The following is a 24,762-nucleotide window of genomic DNA, read 5'->3' on the forward strand; positions in this document are numbered from 1 at the left end:
CTCACAAACAAATGTGACGAAATTAAACAGTGGTTAACCCGGTGGCCTAATGTCTGGTGATGCATTTGAATTGCTATGTGGAGCTTTGGGCTCAATTCTTCTGAGACCAGCAGGGGTTGGGAGCATTGCAGGGGAAGAGGGCCCAGCTCTGCGGAAAGTGGTATTGCACAAGAGCTACTGCCAGCCCTGCTATTGATTAAGAATCAGCCATGGTAAAATGGCAAAGGGAGTCCTTGCCATTTTGTGCCCTCTGGGTAGGAGGGACACAGAAAGTTCAAGGGCAGGGGAAGGACTCATTCCACCATCCCATCCAGCCTCCTCCACACCAGGCCGTGCTAGCAGACCCCATCTGATTCTTTTTTTCCCCCTGCTCCGATCCCATTACTTTCTGGTTGACTTCAGTCATGTCTCAGAGAGATGCATCTGGTCTTGATGTAGGCTGCCAGCATGGGAGAGGCTGCCCGGCTCCCTGTGAAGCGTCCGGCTTCTCGCAACTTTCACTGAAATGCAAACTGCATCTATGTTTGTGGGAATCTTGTCATGCCATTGTCTGCTGGGTAAAAGGGACGGTGGGTGTGTTGTGTCTGCAGGGTAGTGGGTCTGCTGTGGCACTTTAGGCTTGGGGACAGGGGGGCAGGAGGCATGTTCGCCTCGCCGCCAGGTGGAAAAAGCAGCAGGCAGCTTCACCAGAAGGTGCTCCTCTCTCAGTGGAGAAAAACGTCAAAAATCAAATGGGTCCCAAATGCTGAAAACAGGCCCTCAAGGTATTATTTACTGAGCTGAAACTGAAGGAAACTAAAGGAAAAGCAACTTTCCCTTTTCTGTTCCTGCAGGCACAGGGAGGGCCATTCCCCTGGGTGTCCCTGCTGCTGAGTGGGCTGGTGGCAGCACTGCAACCTCCAGGTTCCTCCCCAGCAGCGTAACAGGCAGAAAAAGCAGCTCCCTGTTTAAAAAATAATGCTGACACAACCTGGCTGTGAATTTTACACGCATCTCCCATTAGCGAGGAGGCGAGGCGCGCACCAGAGGAGGGATGCAGGTCACCAGGCGGCCGTGACAGGCATCGGCACAGGAGGGGAGTGGACTGTAACCTGGGATGCCTGTCCCTCACCCCTGCTACTGGGCACTGCTCTCTTGGGCAGCAGGAGCTGCCTGCCCAGGAACCCCAGCCCATGCTTTGGGAGAGGCTGCGGCTCCCCTCTGTGCCTGTCCTCAGCAGGAGGGGCAGCTTGAACTCTGTCGGTGACCACGTTCTCTGGGAACAGTGACAACTTGCAGATAACACAACACGGTGTTGCTCCCTCATTACCTGGTCAGCACCTGGAAATGGTTATCATGGGAGAGGAGGTGATGAGGAAGGGAACGCAGCTGCCTGCTGTTACCTGCAAATGGGATTTGTAGGTTTAGCTTGATTTGGTGGCTGTTGTGGGGTGGTGCTGGGGGAGTGCTTGCCTCCATCCCCAGCTTTGGAAATGGGGCTGGTGACATTGTCCCTGTTGGTGAGCCCTCTAGAGGCCTTGTGAAAGACAAAATGCTGACTGGAGGCGTGCAGGTGGGAGGCTGTAAGGTGATCTGGGCAGAGCATTAAGCACACCTGTGCTGGGGCTTTCAGTGTAAAGGAACTGAAAGGTGTTGAGATGCGTTTCAGGGGCAGGATGGATGGGGATCAGAGAGCAGGGCCCTGGGGAGCTGCCTCCATTCCCTGTCTGTGGGGAAGGGATGAGTGTAGGGGGTCAGGCAGCGTCCTGGGCTGCTGAACTGCTTTGGTCGAGTAGATTTACAGAGCGTGGGCATGGAACATTTCAGCAGCAGAGACCTCTCCCACTGCCCCTTCCCAGGTGGGTTTTCACCCCGTTTCTCCCTGTGGCTGCTTGTCTGGTGCTGGGCCATGGGTCCCGCTTGCATGGCTTGGAGAGCCCCGCTGCGCCCTAAGCAGGCTGCAGTTGCTTTAACCTTATTGGATTTTGACAGATTAGGAGGCGAATCCTTTCGCGTGCTGGGGAAGCTTCCCAAATGAAGCTCTTCTAATTTACCAGTCAGCTATGCCCAGAGATGGTGGGAGGAGTAAGCTGAGGATGAACCCTGCCAGAGGGGCCATCATAGCAGTAATAAAAAAAAAAATTCCTATCCTTCTCTAAATCCCATAGTCATGAGACTGTATTAGCTGGATTCCATATGTTTTAATTAGGAGTTATGTATTTTAAGGGAACCAAAATCCGATTCTGATGCAGACATGATGACATATTTGTAATGGCTCATTTCATTTTCTTCTGTGGCCTTTGTTAGATATGCCAGTGCAGGTACCTGCTTTCATTTGAAACCCTATTTTTATAAGTTTGAGCAATCAGCATTATTGATTTGTAGTGTGAAAAAATGTAATTCCCCTTCAAATGCAGAAATTGGGTCAGCAGATCCTAATGAAATAATCCTGGATAACAATGCACCATAAATGGATCTGCTTCCACTAATTAAGGACTCATTTTTTCCTTCAAATACAGAGTAAGATCCTCTGCCTGCATTAGACAGTGACTCCACCTTCAGCAGCACCTGCTTGTTGAGTGTTTTACTGTTTTTATTGTCATGCCTTAGGTGGGAAGGTCAAGTAGAAAAAAGCCTTTTGCCACCGTGCAGCTAATATGGATCATGCTGATATAATCCCTACCTGATTACAGTTATAAGCTCCTAAAACACTGGCCATACGTGATAGACTTCCTTTGTGCTTCAGGGTGTAATCCGCATCAAGCCAGTTTCAATAAAGATTACGTGCATCTTAAGTGTTGCTGAGGTTTAAAATCAAAGTTATAAACAGAAAATAAACAGCCTGTCACTTCTCTGGATGGGTGACACTACACTATGAAGTCTGACCTGGCAGGTGGCAATGTCACCCTGCTCGTCAAAATACCCGTGTGCTATTAAAGCGGATATGTGGGGGAAGGAACAACTTATTCCAAGCTAGGATGCAATTGGGTCAACTTTGATGGAGTGGCTCACTTCTGTTTTGGTCTGAGGTGCTCACAAACAGAACAAAACCCCCAAACTCATATGTAATCAGTTTGTTTATCTTTGCTCTGGCGTTTTTAGGTGTACGTACATTGCTTCTGTTTGTTAAAGAGTTCATCCCCATGAGATGTGCTGTCTGCATGTTGGAAGCTCCTTTTTGGAGCTGACAATAGGATTATGAAATTGCGTGTCATGCTTTTAATGAGTAAAACAAGTTAATTGAAAAGAAATCATGGCTGAGCTAGGGATGCTGAGGATGTTCTTGTTTTGCATCCTTGTTTTGCTGTTGTTCTGGGGCCGGGGAGCTGCAGTGTGCAGTACAGCCGCCTTTCTTCCCTGCCCAAGGCGTTTGAGACCAAGTAGTGTCCGCTCTGATGCTTGTGCTGCTGGACCTGGCTACGTTTTGCTGTAAAGCTGAAATGCTTCTTGGCATCTGAGGTGAAAGCCGTGTGGCTGGATGCATTTTAGAGGCGATCCGGTGCCAAGGCTGTGGCAAGGCTCAAGAGCCCTTTTGGTCAGCTTGCCTCTTGCTTTCCTGCGGGTGCCTCAGAAACGCAGAACGAATCACTGATGTGCTGCAGCCCCACACCGATTCTTGGAAGAACGGGCCACGGGCCGTAACCGTCTGCTTTCTTTTCCCCAAACCACTTCAGGACGGGAAGGAAGCAGCGGCGCTCGGGGCCGGCTGCAGGCGCGGTGCTTAGGGACACGGTTTAGCGGTGTGTTCGGCAACGCCTCGCTGATCTTCGAGCTCCTCTGGCCTAAATTAATTGGAAGGTTCCCTGATTCCACTGGGCTTCGCGCGGCCCCTCACAGGAACGGGCTGCGGGGGCTGCGGCACGTGCGGCCCCGCCGCCAGCCGCCTGTCGCGCGCTTCCCGCCCTCCGCCACCGGCCCCTCACACGCTTCCCGCCCTCCCCAACCGCCCGCCGCGCGCTGTCCGCGGCCGGCCGTCGGCGGAGAGAGGCGAGGAGCGGGCAGCAGAGCGCGCCCATTGGCCCGGCGCGGCGCCCAATGAGGCGGTGGCGGCGGGGCTGTGGCGGCTCTCGCGAGAGCGGCGCGGGGCGGCGGCGGCGGAGCCATGTTGCGGGCGGTCGCGGCGCGGGGCGCGCGGCGGGCGGTGAGTGCGGGCGGGGGGCGCGGGCTCCCCCCCCCCCCGCCCCTCCCGGCCTGGCGGGGGCGGCCGTGAGGTGCGGTGAGGTGAGAGGCGGGGGCGGCCAGGGGGGTGAGCGGCGGGCGCCGCCGGGGCCGCGCTCCCCCCGGGCTCCGCTTCGCCTCCAGCCCGCCCCTGCCCCGGACCGAAGTTGCCGCCGGAGGGGCTCGGGGCCGGCGCCTGGCGCTGCGGGAGCGTCCCCGGGCAGCCAGCGGGGAGCAGCCGGGCACGGCCCCGGCCCCGGCCCCGGGAGCTCGTCCCGAAGCCGGCAGCGGGCGGGGGCTGCCTGCGGCCCGGGCAGAGGCTGTCGGGGCTCGCTCGCCGGCAGCTCGGTGCCGTGCGGAACCGGAGCATTTGTGCGCAGCGCCGGGAGCTGCGGGCCGGAGCTGAAGACAAACGCAGCCCGTTGCTGGCCGTGGTGACCCTCGCGTTGCTCAACTCCATGGCCTTGGGACGCTGCTTGCTCTGCCATTGCGCCCACGTTGCCAAATTTAACAGCTAGGTGAACTCAAGGTTAGTTGCAGCAGATGATTCATGAAGTCTCCCCGAACATCCCGGGACGTGCACTTGAACTGTGTGCAGATAGCCAGAGTAAAAGAGCTTTAAATCTCCCGACTTTCCAGTTGAGATCTTGAATGCTTTTACAGGTACTGCAGTCCTGGACAGCTCTAAAATAATAAAGATATTTGTTAATCGCTGTGAGGTACTAAGAGTGGTTTAAAGAGCAAAGGTACACCAGAACATACATGATTTAATGAATCTAAAATTGTAGCTGTTGTAATCACAGATGTCTCTGAGTAATTGTTAGACTGTAGGGTTTCCAGAGCGAAGGTCTTTATGACCTTAAGAGCTCCTAGAACATATGCTCTGGCTGTGTAAATAATAATTTACCCCAGTTAGCCGCGTGATTCAGCTTCACAACCTGGAAACGAAATCAACTCCTTGTTTCAGCCTTATGCCTCTAAAGTTATACATTTATAAAAGCAGTCAAACATTGTGTCCATCTGCCACTTGCAGGGTACAAAGTAGCCGATGGGAGACCTGAAGCAGTTCTCTGTTCAGCACTAAGACTTGAAACACTCCATGGGGTTTTGGGTTGTGCAGTTCCAAAGTGTCTGCAGAAAAACAGAGTTTGAGAGGTCTGTAAAGTACAAGCATTGAGGAAAGGTTGGAGTTGAATACCTTAAAGAAACAAGGACTGAGGGGTATGAGTGCAAGTACAAAAAGAACTGGTGCAGCAGTGGGAATAAGCCATTTCACCAGTCCAAAGACAGTAAAATAATAACAGTACAGTTAAACTACAAGAAAGCGGTTGAAGATGGTTAGGAAGAATGAAGGCAGGCGTTAAGAAATCTTTTTGAAAGGTTAGTCACTTTTTGGAATAGGTTGCCTAGGAGTCATTGGAATGCTCTAACAGTGAGCTTAGACATATGTCAGAAGTAGCATCGATATGATTGCTTGTCATTGGTATCAGCTTGTGGTCATCAGGATTGTTCTGAGGTCAAACATTCATACCTCTATGAAATAACTGATTGCACATTCCCTTAAAATTCTTTTTATTTTTTTTTTTAAATAGATAAACATGTGCCTGAGTTCTTGCCTTTCTCTCCCCCCCCCCCATGACATTGCACAGCAGTGCAAGGCCAAGTTCACTGTGGGTGGATATCATACCAGTGCCTTGAAATTTGTGTCCAGTTGTCATTCAGCCTGTGCTGAAGTTAGAGTGTATCCTTCGGGTATTCTTGAAGGGCAAACAGTGTTCGTCCTGGCTATTTAAAGACATAAATGAATCTCTTGGCCTTCCTCACTTCTATGCTGCTTATTCAAAAAAAGAAAACAATAGAGCCAAAGAGTGAAGGATGTTGTGGCTCTCCATTTAAGAGCACTGCTTTGCTTTGTCTAATATTTCAGGGTTCTGATTTTGTTTTAAAGATCCAGATAGAATAATATTTGACCTTGTTTCTGTGATGTGTTTTTTATTGAAAAGAGATGCTTCAGAGTTGGCTTCTCATTAAATGAAATAATAGGCTTCTTCTTGTGAAGCTATTGGGGATCTTCAGGTGGAGATGGGCTTAACTAAAAGGTTTTCTTTCTTCCTCTGTAGTGTAGTATTTTACCATATAACAGCTTTTGAATAAAGATAATGCCACTTGCATAATATTTATGTGATATGGAGCAGGTAGTCATAACTTGTCTTTACAGTGTTCTGGGGGACGACCCAGTTTTCACAGCTGATGAGTCTTTCAGTTTCTCTTGATTTCTTCAGAGCTCCCAATTTCCTGATATTTTTTAAAACAGTGTATTTTATTTCATATATATATATATACACACACCATGATGCATATGTTGGTTTTTTTTTTTTTTTTTAGCCTGAGATAACTCAAATAAATGGATTTAATAGCCTGAAACATACCAGTGAATTTGGACCTTACTCAGAATGCACAGGGTTCTATTTGTAGCCTCAGGAAATGCTTTGTATGTAGCCCTCAGTTGCCGTTGGCTGGCTCAGACTGGTGCCTTTTTTTCAGTGTATTCACGTACCCTGAGTGTACTGCCAGTAGTGTTGTCTGTGTTTAAAAACAGCTCTGTTGCTTACTAACAGTTCACGTGAGATACATCTGGAAGAACCTCCGTATTACATCTTTCAACTGCTGTTTCAAGTCCTTCGTAATTTATCATAATTCCTAAATAAATCTTTAAGCTTTTTTTTTTTTTTTTTTCTTTTTTCTTTTTTTTTTTTTTCCCTCTTGCAGTTGTAGTTCCTCTCTTTCAAGTCAGGTACCTTTAGCAAAGCCTTTCCTGGAGTTAAGTGTCTCAGACCAGTTCTGTGGTCATCAGATCTCTATATTCAAGAAGTATAAACTTCATTGCTAGAGTTCCCTCCTCTCCTTGAGCTTTCCAGATAGTTTTTTACTCCCCCCCCCCCCCCACACACACACACACAAGCTTTGCAGCTGTGAGACTGTCAATTAGGCTTTATTTATTTATTTATTTTTGTATAGGGATGCAGCCGTTGTCTTTATTAGGATTTGTACCCTGAATGCTTGTCCCTGGAGGCTGTTCTTGGGAATTTTGTCCAGTGCCAATGGGTCTGATACTTAATTTCTATTAAGCTGCTTTAGAACTTTGTTTCCTGACTGGCTTGTTTTTATAGCGAAGAAAATCATGACTAGGGATTGGCTGCAGGCTGTTTGCTGTCAACTATTGACTGTAGAGGCAGTTAGCACCTTTTTCATCACCAGTTGTACCAAGCAGCAATGAAAGATTTATGACACTCTTGTCTCTGATTTCCTAGCTGTTAGTACATGTGCTTTGTAGTGTATAAGCAGCAAATCCACATTTAAGAAGCGCTGGACCTACTAGTGCGTTGTACAGGTGACCCCTCCATGTGCTGGAGGACCGGCTTGCGCTTGGTTGGGGTTGGTGTTGCTGTGAGGAGCAGGCCACCTGTGCAGACTGAAGGAGGATTTGGGATGTATGGCATGTTGTTGGCATGGGTTTCTCTGCCCCTGTACTGGGTGTGTCCAGCTTTCAAACGTTTGTCTGGGGCAATAAGTGAGTGTTCTCAGCTTCTTTGCACGAAGCACAAAATTCCTGAGGTTACATTTAAGGTTTTCACGTTCTGCTTGGAGAGCATTGCTGGGTTTCTCAGGTGGGGAGCAAAGAGATGCTTGGAGGTAATTTGAGCAGATAGAGTCAGCGAGGCCTCTGGTGCTCTGTGAGTGACTGAAGTGGCGCATACTGCATCTAGGTTAATCTGGAAGCCAGAGGCCAGGTCTAGTCACCAGTGAGTGAAGGAAGGAGGGAGGTGAAAGCTCCAGATTTCCTTCACAGATGTGTATTTTACTGTAGACCGAGTCACCGTGTGGCTCCGTGAGGCTCCTCCAGAAAGAAAATGGAGATGTTCCTCCTGTAGAGGGGGCAGGGGTACCTAGCTTTGATCGATGTCTAAAGCTAGGTGAAATACTTTCCAGTCCTGCTGGTCACTGTTGGATGCGTTCGTGGTATACTGGTGCGCATGTGAGAAGACACTTGATTGCCCAAGATGTTTAATTGTGATGGGTTTTCTTGGCTAGCCTGTTTTTCTAGAACTTGGTTTTCAACAGGAGCCTTCCATGGCACATGTGCTGAGTGCTGTTCCCTCTCAAGGCATTGTTTTCAGTAGCTCTGTTGTTCTGTATGTGTTATTAAGTGTGCTTTTGCTGTCAGCTGGTTAGGTTTACATTTGGCCTTCCTATTTTATCTGGGCTTGAAACTAGACATCCTGCCTTGTTACCGGTGGAGAAATTGTCAGTGACATAGTTAGGGGTTCCTGCTCACATGCAGCTGGAGAAGTTAATTGATCAAAATAACCACCAGTCTTCTTCACTGACCACTTCATTGCAGATTCTCAGTTTTCAGGATCATCTGTGACTGGATAAATTAACCTGTTTTTTATGGCTAACTCTGGTTTGGTTTTAGTTGATTTTACAAGTGGTGTTACCTGTGTTAGTATGTTAAAATTCTGACTCACATCGGAATCTCATTTGGTCATCCAGGATTTTTACCCAATATCTCGAATGGGAATTTTAATTTGTTTTAAATTCGGTTGTACCTTTGTGTTCAGAGATGCCATGTATGTAGGCATTTTAACGGTTGGACCTGATGATGCTAGAGGTCTTTTCCAACTGAAATGATTCTGTGATTCTGTCAAGTGGTCTTCCGGTGTACAGTTCCCACAAATATAAAATGGGGCATTATCGGTTTAGAAATAATATTTAGTTAATGCTGTAATATCCAGTGTGTTCAAGCAACACCCATTACTCTTCTTCTTTTTGGCTAAAAAAGGAATTATTTCTCAGTTTATTTTAGAATTGGATGACAGTGATACAGAGCACTTCTGGTGGTGAAGTGCTTATGTAGGGAAAAGTTCATAATATAGTCAGAACTAAATGTGTGTTTAAAATGCATGCTGCTTCGAGCCAAGCCAGGCACTTATTAAAGAAATCTTTAAAGAGTCTGGGGCTCCCTTTGGAAATTTGAAAACTTCACAATCTTTCAGGAGCACGGTCCGCTTTACCCTGTGACACAACTATAAATCATTTAAGAAGTGGGCTATTTGCCACAAAAGCATGGATTTATTCTTCAAACGGTGACTAAAATCTCATAACTTTTATTGCAAATGATGTATGAAACATAATCAAAAATATGCTGTGTGATCTATATTGGCAATAAATATTTTGTTACTGGCAATTGGCTTCAAACGTTCTTAGAATCTTTAATCATAACAAGTAGCTTATGCATTAAAATATGAAAAACAATACTTTCACAATAATTCCTTATCATTTTAATCAAAATGACAAATGATGGTCCTGATTCTGCAGAAACTTATCTTTGTATTTACATATTTATACTGTGATTATTTTCAGAGCAGTCCTTGGGTGCGCTTTCTCTGCGAAGCTTAACATGGTGGTAGGATTTGTATGTTTGAACCCCATAGCCAGATTTCAGCCTCTCAGATTTTTGTGAGCTGTTTTTCTTGCTTAAATGAGGGGTTACCTATTTGGCATGAGTGCAGATGGGCTCAGAATGTATGTTTAAAGTAGCATTTGGCTGTGCATTCTTTAGCATTTTGTTAGTATTTGTGCCTTGTCGCATTAATAAATGTAGTTTGCTTTCTGTGTTACAGTGATCATAACTGGAGTTTTCATTTAGGCTTCGTGTATGAAAAGCAGAAACTTGAAGATTAATTTTCCCCTCCCTATCCCTAGCCTTTTCTCAACCCTAGTATTAGTGTCGGAGGAATAACCTGTTTTCCAGGTTAACCTGAAAATTAGCGAGGGAAGTCTCAGAGCTAAGAACGTTGTGGTTTGATTTTTTTGTTTGTTTGTTTGTCTATTTTTTTCTTCTTCTCTTGCCTTAGAAGCTGAAGTCAGTGTGGATGGTGAATTGATGAAAATGCTTATTTGAGCACCATTACATCGTGATGGTGTAGACTGGGTGGACAAAAGTGTCAAATGTTTTCAAGGAAAATAGATTATCTACCAGTCAAACCTGATGCTGTTTAACAGGCTTTATTAGTGTGTTTTCAGACTGGGAGCCTGGACTACTTACCTGGCATCCTGCTACTATGTACAGTTTTGCTGTTACAGATAACTAATTGAAAAAAATGAGTTCTGTAGCAAGATTTTGGCTAAAACACATGGGAAAATAAATAAATAATAATAATAATAATAAAGAAGTAACTACTTAATTCCTGCTCCTGGTTTCCTGGGGTCTTAGGCTTGCTTGTCAAATCTCCTTGTGCATTTCAGTCCACAAACACCTGAAATCTTAATATTACCTTCATGTTAAATTAAATTCACTCTTTAAGGTGCTTAGTTCGGTTGATCAACTTATTTTAAACGTGATTTATTAAAACTTTCTTCTTAATATTGTTCAGTATTTTCCTGTGAAGGTTTTAGTTGCTTAAAATTAGTATGCTGAAGTCAAGCAAGTTTATACTTTTTTTTAATTAAATACTAAGTATTTTGCTTACTTATCTAGATTTAGTCTGTTTTGATTGACAGCACTGGTATACAGTTTGTACAATTCATAATTTTCTGTGAATTGTTGGATTTTTTTTAAGGAAGGTTTTTTACTTAAATGCTAAGTGTCAATCTCATCTCTCTCCTCTCTTTAAAGACATCACTGCTCCAGCGGTTTCAGAGTACATTGGTCATAGCAGAACACAACAATGAGACTCTAACACCCGTTACACTAAATGCTATCACTGCGGCAAAACGTCTTGGAGGTGAAGTTTCTTGTTTGGTAGCTGGTACCAGCTGTGACAAGGTAGGAAATGCTATTTTCATGTGAATGAAGTAATGAATGCAGTGAAATGATGCATAGTAGCACGTTGGCTGGCTTGAAAAATAATCTCTAGTGAAGCGGAGCTGTGCCATGAATTGCTAATCTGCAGGAAACGTCCTGCTCTTGAGCTGTTTCTCTTCTGAAGTGGAAATGCGGGGATAGTTTTGATTTCACAAGGGAGAGTATCAGTATAAGCTGTTACAAGTTAAGAAAGCAAGTTTTTACAAGACTAAATGGCAATTAACTTTTAAAACAACATTTCACTGTAATGTTTGAAAAATAAATACTGCGGTGCTGAGGATTTGGAAAAAAAAAAAACTTGTTCTGTGCAAACAGACATCAGCAAAAATGAAACAGCACCGCGACGGGTGGAGCTTCTGAGTGTCTTGCTATTACTAGGCAGCTACTAGTAGCATAATGAGAGCGCGTTTGCAACCTAAAAATCTGAAGTTAGTGTTTCTTGATTTTATCGTCTGTCTAAAGTAAGAGTTAACTGTGTTAGCTATTGTATTGTTTAACTGTTATGTGCAAAATCTAGAAGCAGTGTACAGTTAGTACATTAGTGACACTCTTCTTCCAGTATGATGTCATCTTGTGTGAACAGGAAAAGTAACAATAATTATGCTTAGTATTTTTTATGCTAGGTTGTTGCTTATGATTTGTTATTCTGAAAGTGGCACATACAGTCTCGTGCAGGAGGCCCATTCATTCATAGCACCTAATTCACAAGTGGCTGGGGAAACCTCTGTGGTTGTTGAAGACTAATTTGCAACTAAGACCCAGGTGTTCAGCGTTGAGACTGAAAGCAAATACTTATCTAGATCAAGAAAGAAAACAAAAAAAAATCCATCTTATACTCCTGCCTTTGGATTTCCTTATTCTTTGGCACTTGTATAGTAGAACAATGATTGGGAATGTTTCATTTATTTGTTTTTTAATGGTAACTGTATGGTGTCTGTTTGGCAATGTATGTCATGCTGGGAAAAAGTTCTTCACAGAAAATGAAGTGTTTGTTTTTTTTTTTTTTCTCTTTTTAAGCTGCTTTGTAAGAATCTGTATTAGTAGGACAAAAGACTATTCTGTAGCAGCTATTATGGAATATGTTTGTTTCCTCTTGGTAATTTGTAAGGGTAAAACTGATTCTCAGCCAACTCAGTAAACTATGTTAGTTCTAGGACAATGCATGTGGCCTCCAGACATCGCTGTCAGTCCTGTTGCCTCTGATCTGTAATAACCCTTTTATCATTTAAACTTCACTTCTGCAAATTTAAAGGAAAAAAAATGCATAAATACAGTGTTGAAAATATACATTGCATCAGTAGGCAGAGTCAGCTGCAAAGGATTGCTCCTAACATTTGGACAAAGATCATAACATCGCTGTATGGTTTTATTTGCATTGTATTCTTGTGTTGTAGATATTGACTGATGTAAAAGAAAGTAGGATTGTTTTCTTGATTATTACATTTTGAATACTGAGTAATAATCTTTGAGTGAGATTGTTATTGGCTGTTATAATAAAACATGAAATCATTGTGTAGTCCTGAATACAGAGGACAAACTTTTCTAGGTTTGATTTGCTTTCTAGTTTTCTTACTCAAAAAAATGCCTTTGCACTACCCTGTATGGCACTGTGCTGAGTCAGATCCGTGTCTCATTCTGAAAGGTTTGTTCCGATTTTGAAATACATGTGCTCTTGTGTTCCAGTTTTAAGTAAGCTATGGTCTGTGAGCAATTTGCAGTAGGGACTGTCTCCTGCTATTTGTTTATGGTGCTGGCCACCATGGAGCTCTAAGTGCAGTTGAAGCCTCCATGTGCAGTAATAATACAAACCAGTAATAATTTGCTTGTAACCGCAGGTAGCGCAAGAACTCAGCAAGGTGCAGGGTATTGCAAAAGTTCTTGTGGCTCAGCACGATGTATACAAGGGATTTCTAGCAGGTGAGACTTGTTTTTGTCTATTGACAAAAGAAGTGGTATTTATATTTCTGGCTGAAGATAAAATAGTTGTAAATTTTCAGCAATATCTATTTATTCTCAGAGGAGCTGACTCCCTTGGTTTTGGCAACTCAGAAGCAATTTAATTACACCCATATTTGTGCTGGAGCATCTGCCTTTGGGAAGGTAAGTAGATCAAAGCGTATCAAAAATTTCTTGTGGAATAGAGACAGAGGCTCTTTTATAGGTATGAGTGTAAATCGAATACCTGAGAGAGGGCTTTCAGATCAGCCATGGACAATTTGGAGTTTTAAAAAATGTTAAAGTTGTGCATTTCAGAGTCATTAGCTAGAAACACTGATTCACTTCAGGGTTCTATTATGGGCTGACTTGGACAAAGGAGCAGTGCAGAAGCAGTAGCCAGCTAGTCCTGTGTGCATAAGGCAGGATGTATAAAATGTGTAACACCAGATAACACTGAGAGATCTGGAAGTATTATGAAAATTTTAAGGAAAAATGCAGTAAATAGAGATGAAAACCTATTAAACATTTTTTGGTGACTCTTGTTCCACTTTTAGTGCTATCAAGATTGTTGTGTGATTTCCATGTTGATAGGAAGACGTGTAGACCTATTGGGAGCAAATGCTTTTGTGGGGAGGAATTGCATCTATGATGTAGATTGAAATGTCTGTAAATACATAAAAACACAGATCCAAGTTCTACTGAAGATCTTTCTGGGAAAAAAAAATAAAATAAGTACTTTTTAACAGGTACATACTTAAGAGAGCCCTAGTACTAACGATCTGGTCAATGTTGTAGTATAGGTAAATTAGGGAAAAAGAATATTTTAGAAATCTTGCCAATGTGGAATGAATGGTGCTATCAGCCTTCTATCTGGCTACTTTTGATTCCAGTCAATATCAATTCACACACTTGTAATTTTGCTAAGAGAAATCTTTACATGCCTTAAGTCTTATTCTTATTTTTTTTCCTCTATTTTTCACTTATTTTTGATCTTCGGTGTCTTAGTAAAGGTTAATATCAGTGATGGGTATGCTTCCATCATTGAGTAGTGCTTTTCTAGAGGAGTGAATCAATGACTATTGTCATAGTTATATACTGCTTAATGCGAGTGAATATGTCAGGGCTCTTTGTGTTGTACCAGACAGGAGGGGGAGAAAAACCAAGTAAAGCTCTTGCTGTCCTTAGTTTCTTATTGCCTTATGTTGCTCTTGTTATCCTCCTTCCCATTCCCAAAGCTGCCAAATAATTTTCTGGAGTCAATTTCAGAGTAGGAGTGTATATATCTATTAATTTTAAAAGAATACATTTTTGTTTTTCTGCGGGGAGAGTACTGTTTTTTTCCTCTTGTTGTCTCTGATAAATAGCTTCCAAAATGCTTTTTTTTTTTTTTTTTCTTTTGAAGTGCTGTTACAAGAACTCAGCAATCCATAATTGTCAATTTTCTGAGTATAATGCATCTATAGTCTTAAACTATTGAAGCAAATAAGCCTCCTAATTTAAGATATTGAATTAAGGGTTTACTTACTGTAAGGTTCATAAAATTTATAATGTTATTACAATACCGGGTTTTTACTTGGCTGCTAAAGCTACACGAGTAGTCCTGCAGTAATCTTGGAGTCACATGTGCCTTTTTACTCGGAGACAGAACCGTATGAAGTTAAAATTAGGCCAGCAAATGTTTCTTTACTTAACATGGGGATTTAACCTTATTTCCTTTACGTTTTCTCATGTTCAGTTTGCAGGTTCCAGCATTTACTTTGCTAACTCTTCATCTCTAATTTTTAGAATCTTATTCCCAGAGTGGCTGCTAAACTTGATGTTGCCCCTATTTCTGACATCATTGAGATTAAGTCACCAGACACATTTGTGAGAACGATATATGCAGGTGAGTGATCACAGAAGGTACGCGGTGCTTGTGCAAAGGACCCAATGCTGGTAACTGTTTTTTTGAATCCTGCCTTGGAATATATCAGGAATTTTCACTTTGCAATCTGAAATGCAGAGGTTCATGAAAATCAAATGTGGGGATGAATGCAGTGCTCCATATGTGAGAATCTAAGTAATACCAGTACCTTTGGTACTGTATGATTTTAGTTAGAAACTAGGTCTTTCACTTAAATGAACAGAATTTTATATTCTTCTTTATATATATTCTATTTCTTTGTTCAGTGTACTTCTGACCCAGTTTTGTAAAATGTAAAACATTAAGTCAATTGTCCAACTTTATTTAATATGGTTGCCATTAGTTCTGATTTAAGATACCACAGGGTTATTTTTCCTAATTATGAAGACACTAAACTTATTATTTATAGTATTAAATTGTCATAATTTGTAATTCTTTTTTCAGTCTTGTTTCTCTAAAGCTTGTATGACCCTATGTTTTAATTTAGAGATGGGCTCATTAGCTTCTGTTTTCTAATTTTACTATACAAGATCATACCACATGTACCAAGGTGGTATTTTATTTTGAGTTATATTACCAGTATGTGATTTTGTGTTGCGTTTTTAAGCTGCTTCCCATTAATTCACAGTTTCAAGATGACTTTTTGTAAAAAAAATAAAATAAAATAAAAATAGTTGGTGTTGCAGCATTTTTTCTGTTTAGTCTTCCCTGTAGCCCTGTGAAATAAATACCTTATATAGCTAAGACAATTGAGAAGAAACACAAACCCACAGGTACTTGGAGCAGACCTCATTGTCTTCTGTTCTGATGAAGTCATGAAACGGTAAAAGATCAACTTTGAATTATAGCTCCTTTTTTATGTTTAAGAACAATGCTTGCAAAGCGTTTTTATTCCTTCTGAAATGTAAAAAAAATAAATACATAAGGGATTATTTGAATGCATTACATCCCTTTAAAACAAGGGAATTGTCATAATGAAGAAACATAGAGATAAACGTACATATCCAGTATTTTAATTTACTTTTTATTAAGTGCCTAGGTTTTCAGTTTTGATCATCTAAAACATTTATTTTGGGATATAACTTTACATTAGTGTGTGTGATACTGTCTTCTGTAAAAACAGTGTGATCGTTTCTTTTTAGGAAATGTCATTTGCACCGTCCAATGCGATGAAGCGGTTAAAGTGTTTTCTGTACGTGGAACTTCTTTTGAGGCTGCACCAACAAGTGGTGGTAGTGCCAGCGTAGAAAAAGGTGAGCATTTGTTCTGGTATTTCTTCATTTCATGTTGATAGAGGTAGTTTTGCTCGCTGCAGGAGTATTTGTCAAAGCAAACTGATAATGATTTTGTAATCTTAGGTTTATGCTTACGGGTACATGCTTTTCTTTTGATGCATGGTAAGGGAAGATATAGATTATCATCTCACACACTACTTTCTCTTTGACCAGAAATGGAGATTGTCTGTGCAGAAATCTGTGCCTGTTTCACTCACTGCTTAAACCTCTGCCACGCCAATCTTGAAACTTTTCCTTAAAGTTACAGCTGTTTGAATAGCCAGGTTAGTTTTCAAAGCAGAATTGGGCGCAGGTAACAGTGGCTGGCCATCCACAGTTCTGGTTTAATCTGTCGTACTTAGGTTGAGACAGGTCATTACAGTGTCGAGCTAAATTAGCAGCAGTTTAAATTGGATTGAGACCACTCCATCATTGTTTTGTATTAGCTTTACCTAAATCAGTTTAAATTGTTATTTTGATGAAGCCACTGTAGCTATGATCACAGAGAAATCTGCAGTCTCAAGACTACAAAATTATTTAGATTGGAAAGGGCCTCTTGAGATCATCTAGTCCAACCCCACTGCTCAAGCAGAGTCAGCTGGAGCAGGTTGCCCAGGACTCTGTCAAATTGTGTGTTGAATGTCTCCACAGGTCATCAGTGTCTCCTGGGCACAACCACTTTGGGCAACCTATTCCAGTGTTTGATCACCACTGTCATTTTTCATTTTGGGGCTTTTTATGACAGTACTTTTTTATGACAGTAAATCCAGCGGAGGCAATCATTATTAATATGCTGCATGTCCCCCATGTCACATTCCCACTCCTCATGTTTTTCTGTGAGGCTGAGTAAGTGCCCCTGAACCTTCCTTTATTTCCCAACTTCTGTGGAAGTTAGGAAACAGATGCTATTTGCTACTTAGGATTAGCGTTTTGTACTGTCATTGCACTCCTTGGTTGGCTTGTTTGCCTGTCTTTGAAAAGGACCACACTTACTATGCTGGATTGATATCAATACATTACTCATACTGCAGATCTTCACTTTCGTGCAGTTTGATGTACAGAAAAGAAACTGTTTATAAAAGTGTGTTTTCTTGTACTGTAGAGTAAGTGAACACAACTGATAAGATAGGGTTGTATTAAAATCTTGTGGTAGAATTAGTTCTAGGATGAACTTGTGCATTAAGTTTAAACTCAAAGTTGAAAGTACATGCTTCATGCTTTTTCTTGTGGATGTTTTTCTTAATCTGATTAAAACAGTAACCCCTCCACCACCTGTTGGTCTATCTGAATGGATTGAGCAGAAGTTGACCAAAAGCGATCGACCAGAGCTTACCAGTGCAAAAGTAGTTGTATCAGGTGGTAAGTAGACAATATTAAAAATGTGTTATGGTGCATTGAAGTAATGGTACATCTTGATTAAGTAGTATCTGTAGCAAAATATTGTAATTTGATACATCTTTGAAATAGATTATGATGTAATTCTGAAATGGGGCATAGGAGACAGTGGGATGACATCCAGCATCTGCGTATCATGTAGAGGCAAAACGTGAAAGTTTAACATACATGAGTAAGTTTTCTTAAGAACGTAATCATATGTGGGAAGTCTCTTTAAAATTATAGAAATCTGAAGTATTTTTAGATGCAAATCTGTAATTTTTAAAATTGCAGCTTTCAGTCATTTTTCAGACAGTTTTCAGTCATTTTACAAATCATTGTTTGTATTCTGCTTGTATTCTGCTGGTCAGGTATCAAGTGATGGACTGTGAGTTTTTTTGTGTTTACAGCTTAAAAAATAAAAATCCTTTGTTATCCTACTAGACTTTTGTACCTAAAACTCTGCCTGAAGCCAGCAGAGGGAGCACAAAAATCCCGTTTCCTGACTTTAGAGTAAGAACTTGATAGTACTAATAAAGTAGTCAGAGTGGTGTTGGTTTATACATGCAAAATAACAGTTCTTTCAAAGATGAAAGCTAAATCTCAAAATGTTAAACACCGTTTAATAATATATCCAAAAATAGCCTATACAAGAATGTATTTCTGCCTTTGCAAATGCAGATACTAATACAGAATGTGTATGTATGCAATAAAAAATCTTAAAGCATACTGTGTTCTTTCTTCATCTTTTTTTTCTGAACTTTTAAGGAAGAGGCTTAAAGAGCGGTGAAAATTTCAAATTGCTGTATGATCTTGCGGATCAATTGCATGCTGCAGGTAAACTTGTTTTCCTCCTCCTTTCAGCCCTTGTAATTACATTTTTAAAAAGGTCCCATGAAAAACAGTACAGATTGTAAGTCTTTTATTTTCGTATCTCTATCAAATCCTGTCAGTTTAGTCATGGTTAAAGTTTTAATTTGTCCTGGTGTTCAACTGTGTATTTAAATTCCAGGGTCTGAAGCAAAATGGTAAATCATACTATTCCTTGTCCTCAAATCTCCAGAACACAAGCTCACAAACAGAAAATGAAATTGTAAATGTATAAATTAAAAAAACTGGGCTTAGCACTTTTAAAGTGCTGATGTTTTCTTCATACATTTTTATATACTGCTTCTTTACAGAATACCAGTTCTCATGGTTTGAGTGGTTCTCTGCTTGCTATGCTTTTGCTTTACCAGGAGAAAACTGACTGTGTACAGTGTTTCAGCCAAATATTCTAAGTAATGGTTGGGGGAGGAGGAGGAGGAATTGTTTGTGCTAGGATTCTTACTACATTAGCTTTAGATTTTACATGTAATAATAAATAAAAATTTTACATGAATGTCTTTGTTTTTAAATTGGTGGCTTCACTGGCTAAATGACTATGTGGTATTTTCAAGTTCAGTTTATTTTCCTTTATTATGCCTGACTTCTGAGCTTGATGAGAATATAAGGTGGCACATGTGTTCTGTTCAAACTTGGTGGAACGTTATGGGAAGGCATTTATGGGAAAATCCTCTTTTGACAAAGCAACAAGAGAAAATAATGGAAACATGCCAGACTGAAATCCTTGGTTTTAAATATATGGCCCTTTGGTGCTGGGAGAAAGGATTTCCTGTTGCTTAAGAAGTGCATTAGCACTTAGTATTTGGAAGTTTCAGCCAGTGGTATGGAGAGGGATTACTATAAGAGCTTTTTAGAGGGAAGTTTCTAATACGTGCCCATAGTGTGTGGGACTCTTCAGTAAAATACATGTGCTTTTATGGTGGTATAAATTTGGCTTGCTAATATTTTAAAAGAAAACATTGGAAATATTTTCTTTCAACTAGTTGGAGCTTCCCGTGCAGCTGTTGATGCTGGCTTTGTTCCTAATGATCTGCAAGTTGGACAGACGGGCAAAATAGTAGCACCAGTAAGTATGGAAATATCTTTCATAAAAGAGCCGTGATGTCTTCAAGCATACTTGTTCATTCAAAGCAAATGCTTAGAAATGAGCTAAGTTTTAGTCCTGACCCTAACAGGAAAATCTTATGTGTGGCATGATACTGTCACTGGAATATGCATTTGAAAACTGTAGCAGCAAGCTGTGATATAAATCTCAATATCAGGTCAATTGGAAGTGTTCTGCAGACAGTTTTGTTAGAGGTTATACACGCTGGATTTTTTTCTAGTTGTCTGTGCTGGATCTTTTTTAGCATTCTAACAACTGTTATTGATAGGCTGAAAGGTGTCATTGCTAATGTAAACTTGAAATCATGCTGACACATGGCTTGGCCTCTGGGAAGTATTCTTTTTGCAGGTAGGCTAGGTGATGATTTCTTTTTAAGCTTTGGTAAACTGTAAATGGATTGTTGTGTTACATCCTAAGCCAATTATTTGTATGGGATGAAAGTGTGAGAAATTTAAGATAGAAGTAATCTACAGATTGGCTGCTGTATAGTGGAATTCCAGCTGGGACACATTCTAGTAAGTATCTTAACGCTGGGGAAAAAACCTGCTGTACTGCTTTTCTGCAATGCATCTGAATATCACGGAGGACTGATTTCTGCCCTCATGTATCTTTTTGGATTGGGATGGGATGGTGCTTTTGAGACTACTTTTCATTGTTCCTTATGACCCAGGAAAATTTGGGGAAAGCGATAGACAAAGAAAATACAGCTGAGCTTTTGTAAAATAAGGAGGTACAAATGGTGCTCATCTCAGTGTTGAGGTAGAATGTACACTAGTGTCTTGAGATGAAACAAGCAAGGACACGAGTGACTAGCATGGGTGGGCACGGAAATCTGTCAGATGCACCCTTTGAGCAAGAGTGCAGCCCATCAGTAAGCAGTTACCTCTGAGCGTGTATGGCAGAAGAAGACACCAAAGGGCAACTTTTTACCTGTTAAGGTCTTAGTGAGACTGTGTCAAACCAGTCGATCTATGACCATTATTTTTCCAGTAATACGTCCATCAGGAGACAGCATTACTTGGAGGTGTCAAAGACAGGAATTTGGGGTTCTTGGAGTCTGTTGCCAGTTCTGTCTCCTGGGTTTTCTTGAATGGGATACTCTATGCCTGCGAGTTCTTTCATCTTGAAATGTGAACAGGGATGCTGGCTGGCTTTGTTTGCTTTTTTAAGTCCTTATCAAGAAGGAGGCCGCCTGATGATAGCCCTGCAGAAGGGCTAAATGGAGGTATTTCTAGGCATGCTAATGTTTAAGCTGTTAATCTATATGATAACCCATTGCTACAAAAAACAGGATCTGAAGAACAGATATAAGAATAATAAGAATGGATAAGAATTAAGGTCTGTCTGCTTGCATATTGTGTCCTTCCAAAATCTTGATAGCAGTGATATTAACCTCTGCTATGCAAGGAAATTGTGAAGAGGTACAGAATACAAATGCAACATTAACTCTTCTTTCTGGTGATGTCTTTGTTTTGGCATAACATGTAATTGTTATCTTTCTGGAAATAGTGCAGGCCAGCCATAGTCCCCAGTGTAATACTTTCTCTTTGCGAAGGGAATGTCATTTAACTGCATCTTCTGAAAGGGCGTGAGACTGACTGTCCTTAGCTCTTTACTACCCAGATTTCCATTAGTGAAGTGGGAAATGCTAATTTGAAAACAGCTTAGCTCTTGTTTCTGTGTCTCAAGGCTCAGTGATGAACGTTCTTTACAGAGTCAAGGGCAGATAACTGTTTATGTTGACATTAAAAAAAGACTAGTTTTTGATGAAGCAATAGTGCTAAAAACGTAGCACAGATGGTTCATAGCAACATGTGAAAGTCGTGAGAATATATAGCCACATCATAGGACCATGTCAGTGTCATCAGAAACCTCCTTGGCTGACTAATGAATATTTAACTATTGTGTCAATAAATGATCCTAACTGGTACTATTGCATGGTGCTACATCCTTCTGTCAACAGTTTGATGCATTACTCTCTCATCTCCCCTCATCCTTCTTAACGAATATTTAATAAGCAATGTGTTATCTGGAGTACTGCAAACTGCACACCCCTTGTTTCCAATTGTTCGGATATTTGTTCTGGACCTGGGAATACCTGCAAGGACAGCACACGGTGGGTTAGAAATGTGATAGAAAATGTTTTATGTTAATTGCAATGGAAGTACAAATTGAATTGGTACTAAGCCTTTGGAGTTACTGACTCGAATTAATTTTTTAGCATGCAGGGTAGTTGTTTAAAGAGGAGAAGACTTGAAGAAGCACATGCTTACCTTCACATTCCTCATGTTCGCCATCATTTTGGTTCTTTAGAGAGAATACAGTCCTGTGCAGTAGGAGACAGAGTTCACTTGAAGAAGTAGAACTGAACTTTCTTCATCAGATTAAGATTATAGTGGCTATTTTAACAATCCTCTAGAAAGCTGCTTCCTCTTCCTATGAGGTATGGTTGATATTACCAGTTCAGAGAGAGCTCATGATGTTTTCTCTGGAGAATTGCAAAACAGCTTTGTACATTGGTTCATTGTATTAGCTGAGTCCTTAGCTTTGTGGTTAGCTTTGAATTCTGGTTCACAAGGTGTATGCCCTCCTAGGCAGGTGGGATTTGAGCAGGATAAGAATCTTGGATACAAGGAATAGTTGGAGTTTGAGACATACTTGCTATCCTATGCAGCAGTTAGTTTCCGCTGGAAAAGGATCTTAATGTGTGCTCTTGCTCTGCTATTAATAGTCTCTCGCCCAGCCTCAGTGGAGGATTAGAATGCATTGCTTTCCTAGGCCTCTGGAACAGGGTCATTTTTAAGACTGTGGAGGGAGAAGAGTTAATTACGAATTTAGGAGGAAGGGAGGTGCTTTTGCTGCTGCTTCTTGCCTATGAATGTGTGGGGAGCGTTTCTGAGCTGATCACTGGGTATTCTTCTAAAAGATAGCTTATTTCTTCCCTTGTGCCTTCTGCTGGGGATTTGGTGAAGAAAGAGTAATTTTGGTCATTGGACCTCCAGTAATTCCATAACAAACTTCAGTTTTTAAGAGTGCAGTTCCACCAGTGTATCACAGGACGTGAGAACCTCACGGCCACGGTAACTTTGCTGAAATGCTGATGTATTAATACATGAACAAACAACCAGGAAACAGTTCCAGGTTGTTTGGATTAAGTAATGAAAGAATGGAGTTAATTAAGGAGTACAAGTTTCACCTTTCTTTCTGGCTGAGAAGTAGTTCTATGCAGTACGTGTACACTCTCAAAATAGCCTTGGATCTCTAAACCGTGAGCTTCTTATGCATTTTGTTTATTTTTGACTGGATCTTTGGTATTTTTTCTTTTGGAACCTTCACAGTACAGATTTGTGAGAAGAGGCACGTAGGGGATGAATGAATCTATACAAATAGGTGTCTAATGCCATTTTAGCCATTTGGGGTATGTGAAATAGATTTACAGGGCTAGGAGTTCCTGTGGGGACCTGGAGGATTTGTCAATATGGAGCAGCATCTGGGATTTAGGTGGGAAATCCTATGCTGTCTACAGTCCCACTAGGTGCCTATGTGTGGGCACCATAATTCTTCCCATGGTCTCCCAAGGTTTCCTTTGTGCCCTCTTCTGGTTATGTTCTCCATTCAGCTTTTGAAGATGGCATCACATTGGGATTCTCACTCTCTCAGCTTCTCCCCTTTCCAGAAAGTGTGTGTCATTTCAGGCTGTTTGTTTTGTTACCCTCTGACCTTTTGAAGGATCTTCTGCTTCCTGAAATGCATCCTTCTGGTTTAATTTCTTCAGAGTTAGAAGTCAGTGTTCTTTCAGGGTTCATTTCTGTAACGGCTTTAGCTTTCCTTATAGGTTTTCCTAGCTGGCAATGAGGAAGGTGGCCAGACCAGTAATTCATGATGTTGCAAGGCTGTCTTCCTGAGAAAGACGTTTTACAGAGGGTCCCTCTAGCCAGGCAGAACTCCGTTCATTCTTTAGGTGTTCCATTGCAGTTGTCTTGTTTCTTCCAAAGTTGGGCACAGCACACTGTTCCAGCAGAGAGGTAACAAGAAGCTAAGATGGAAAACTCAGGAAGGCAGAAGTTAAGAAATATACGATGTAGTAATAATTGTCACCAGGTTGTGCTAGAAATGTGATCTGATTGCACAGAAGGCAGATGCACTTGGATATTGCATATGCTGAGAAGTCTCCTGTGGGGGAGGCACGTGGGAATTCAGTGTCAGTGTAGGTCTGATGTGATCACCAGGAGTAAACTTGCTGATCCATTTAGCTTCAGTGCTTAAGCTTCAGAGGCTCTCCCTGGGTGTTATGGATTGCAGGAAATGGGAGGCAGATTTACAACAGGCAGAAATTGACTTAATGAGGGGAAAAGAGGCATGTTAAAGAGGTGCAACTTCAACTAAGATGCTGAAGTGTGAAATAGTGGTTCAAATGGCTGAAAGGCACAAATGCTATGGAAAAACAGGAACGAGTTAGTGTATTGTATCAGGTAGAAAATGCTGGAGTGAGATGAAAATATAAGTGGGGAAAAAGAAAGCTGAATAGCAGGAAAGCATTTCCTAGCAGTGAGATACCTGAAGCTGCAGAATGGCCTTTCAAGGAGCTTGGAACTCTTGTTTCTCCACTTGTTTTACAAGGTGATGGGACATGTTCTGAGCTCTTCTGAGCTCATATTTGCTCCGGTGCTTTACTAGGCTGTCCTTTTCAGCTCAGTGAGTGGCTTGTTAGTATTTGATAGTCGACACCTTGCTTTGGGAATAGTGGTGAAGGTGAAGGGCAATTTAATATTATCAACATCATTCCTCTGTTTGTATTTGGTGGCAAAGCAATCAAATACCTCACCTAGCCAGGATTTCTTCTTTCTTCTCTAAAAAGCATGAGATACATGGATACATGGATACAAACTCTTTTTCCAGTTTTCTTTCCGTTACTTCCTTAGATATTGTTTGCTTGCTCAAATCAGTGTATCTGTTAGGGTTTGTTTCCCTTCACTCCTGTGAGGAAGTGTAGGGAAATGGAAACAAGGTGTGTTTTATTCCAGTATTTATCTTCCTTTTTGGTCTTTGACTCTTATCTAGATTTTTTAACAATAGAATGAATGAATGTATTTATTTAGGTTCATGAGAAGTGTAACCCATGACTTGAAAAATGTTCTCCTTACTTACTGATGACAAGATCTTCATTACTTCTGAATTTCTTACCCATAGAAGAGAGTATTGAGATTACTAAAGTTGCTGTATTCAAACGTATGATACATCACTTAATTTGTCACACCTTCAGCTAGCTTCTTTGTGA

The 24,762-nt window shown here is 41.4% G+C and overlaps 1 protein-coding gene across 3 annotated transcripts in view; it reads left to right on the forward strand.

Annotated features, from left to right (window-relative positions):
- The window catches only part of ETFA (electron transfer flavoprotein subunit alpha), a 42,710-nt gene that overhangs the window by 6,266 nt on the left and 11,682 nt on the right, over window positions 1–24,762 (forward strand). Inside the window, exons 1-9 of one of the 3 annotated variants that reach the window (XM_084531819.1) lie at window positions 4,001–4,120; window positions 10,817–10,966; window positions 12,841–12,922; window positions 13,023–13,105; window positions 14,729–14,828; window positions 15,989–16,099; window positions 17,378–17,479; window positions 18,263–18,331; window positions 19,363–19,445. In XM_084531819.1, coding sequence (XP_084387945.1) covers window positions 4,082–4,120; window positions 10,817–10,966; window positions 12,841–12,922; window positions 13,023–13,105; window positions 14,729–14,828; window positions 15,989–16,099; window positions 17,378–17,479; window positions 18,263–18,331; window positions 19,363–19,445 — 819 coding nt within the window. In that variant the 5' untranslated portion in view covers window positions 4,001–4,081. Of the gene's footprint in view, window positions 1–4,000; window positions 4,121–4,257; window positions 4,801–10,816; window positions 10,967–12,840; window positions 12,923–13,022; window positions 13,106–14,728; window positions 14,829–15,988; window positions 16,100–17,377; window positions 17,480–18,262; window positions 18,332–19,362; window positions 19,446–24,762 lie in introns of those variants that run through there. The other 2 variants (XM_084531820.1, XM_084531818.1) reach the window with 2 other exon arrangements.

The sequence above is a fragment of the Aythya ferina genome, assembly GCF_964211825.1.
Source record: "Aythya ferina genome assembly, chromosome: 11".
In the NCBI taxonomy this organism is placed as follows: Eukaryota; Metazoa; Chordata; class Aves; order Anseriformes; family Anatidae; genus Aythya; species Aythya ferina.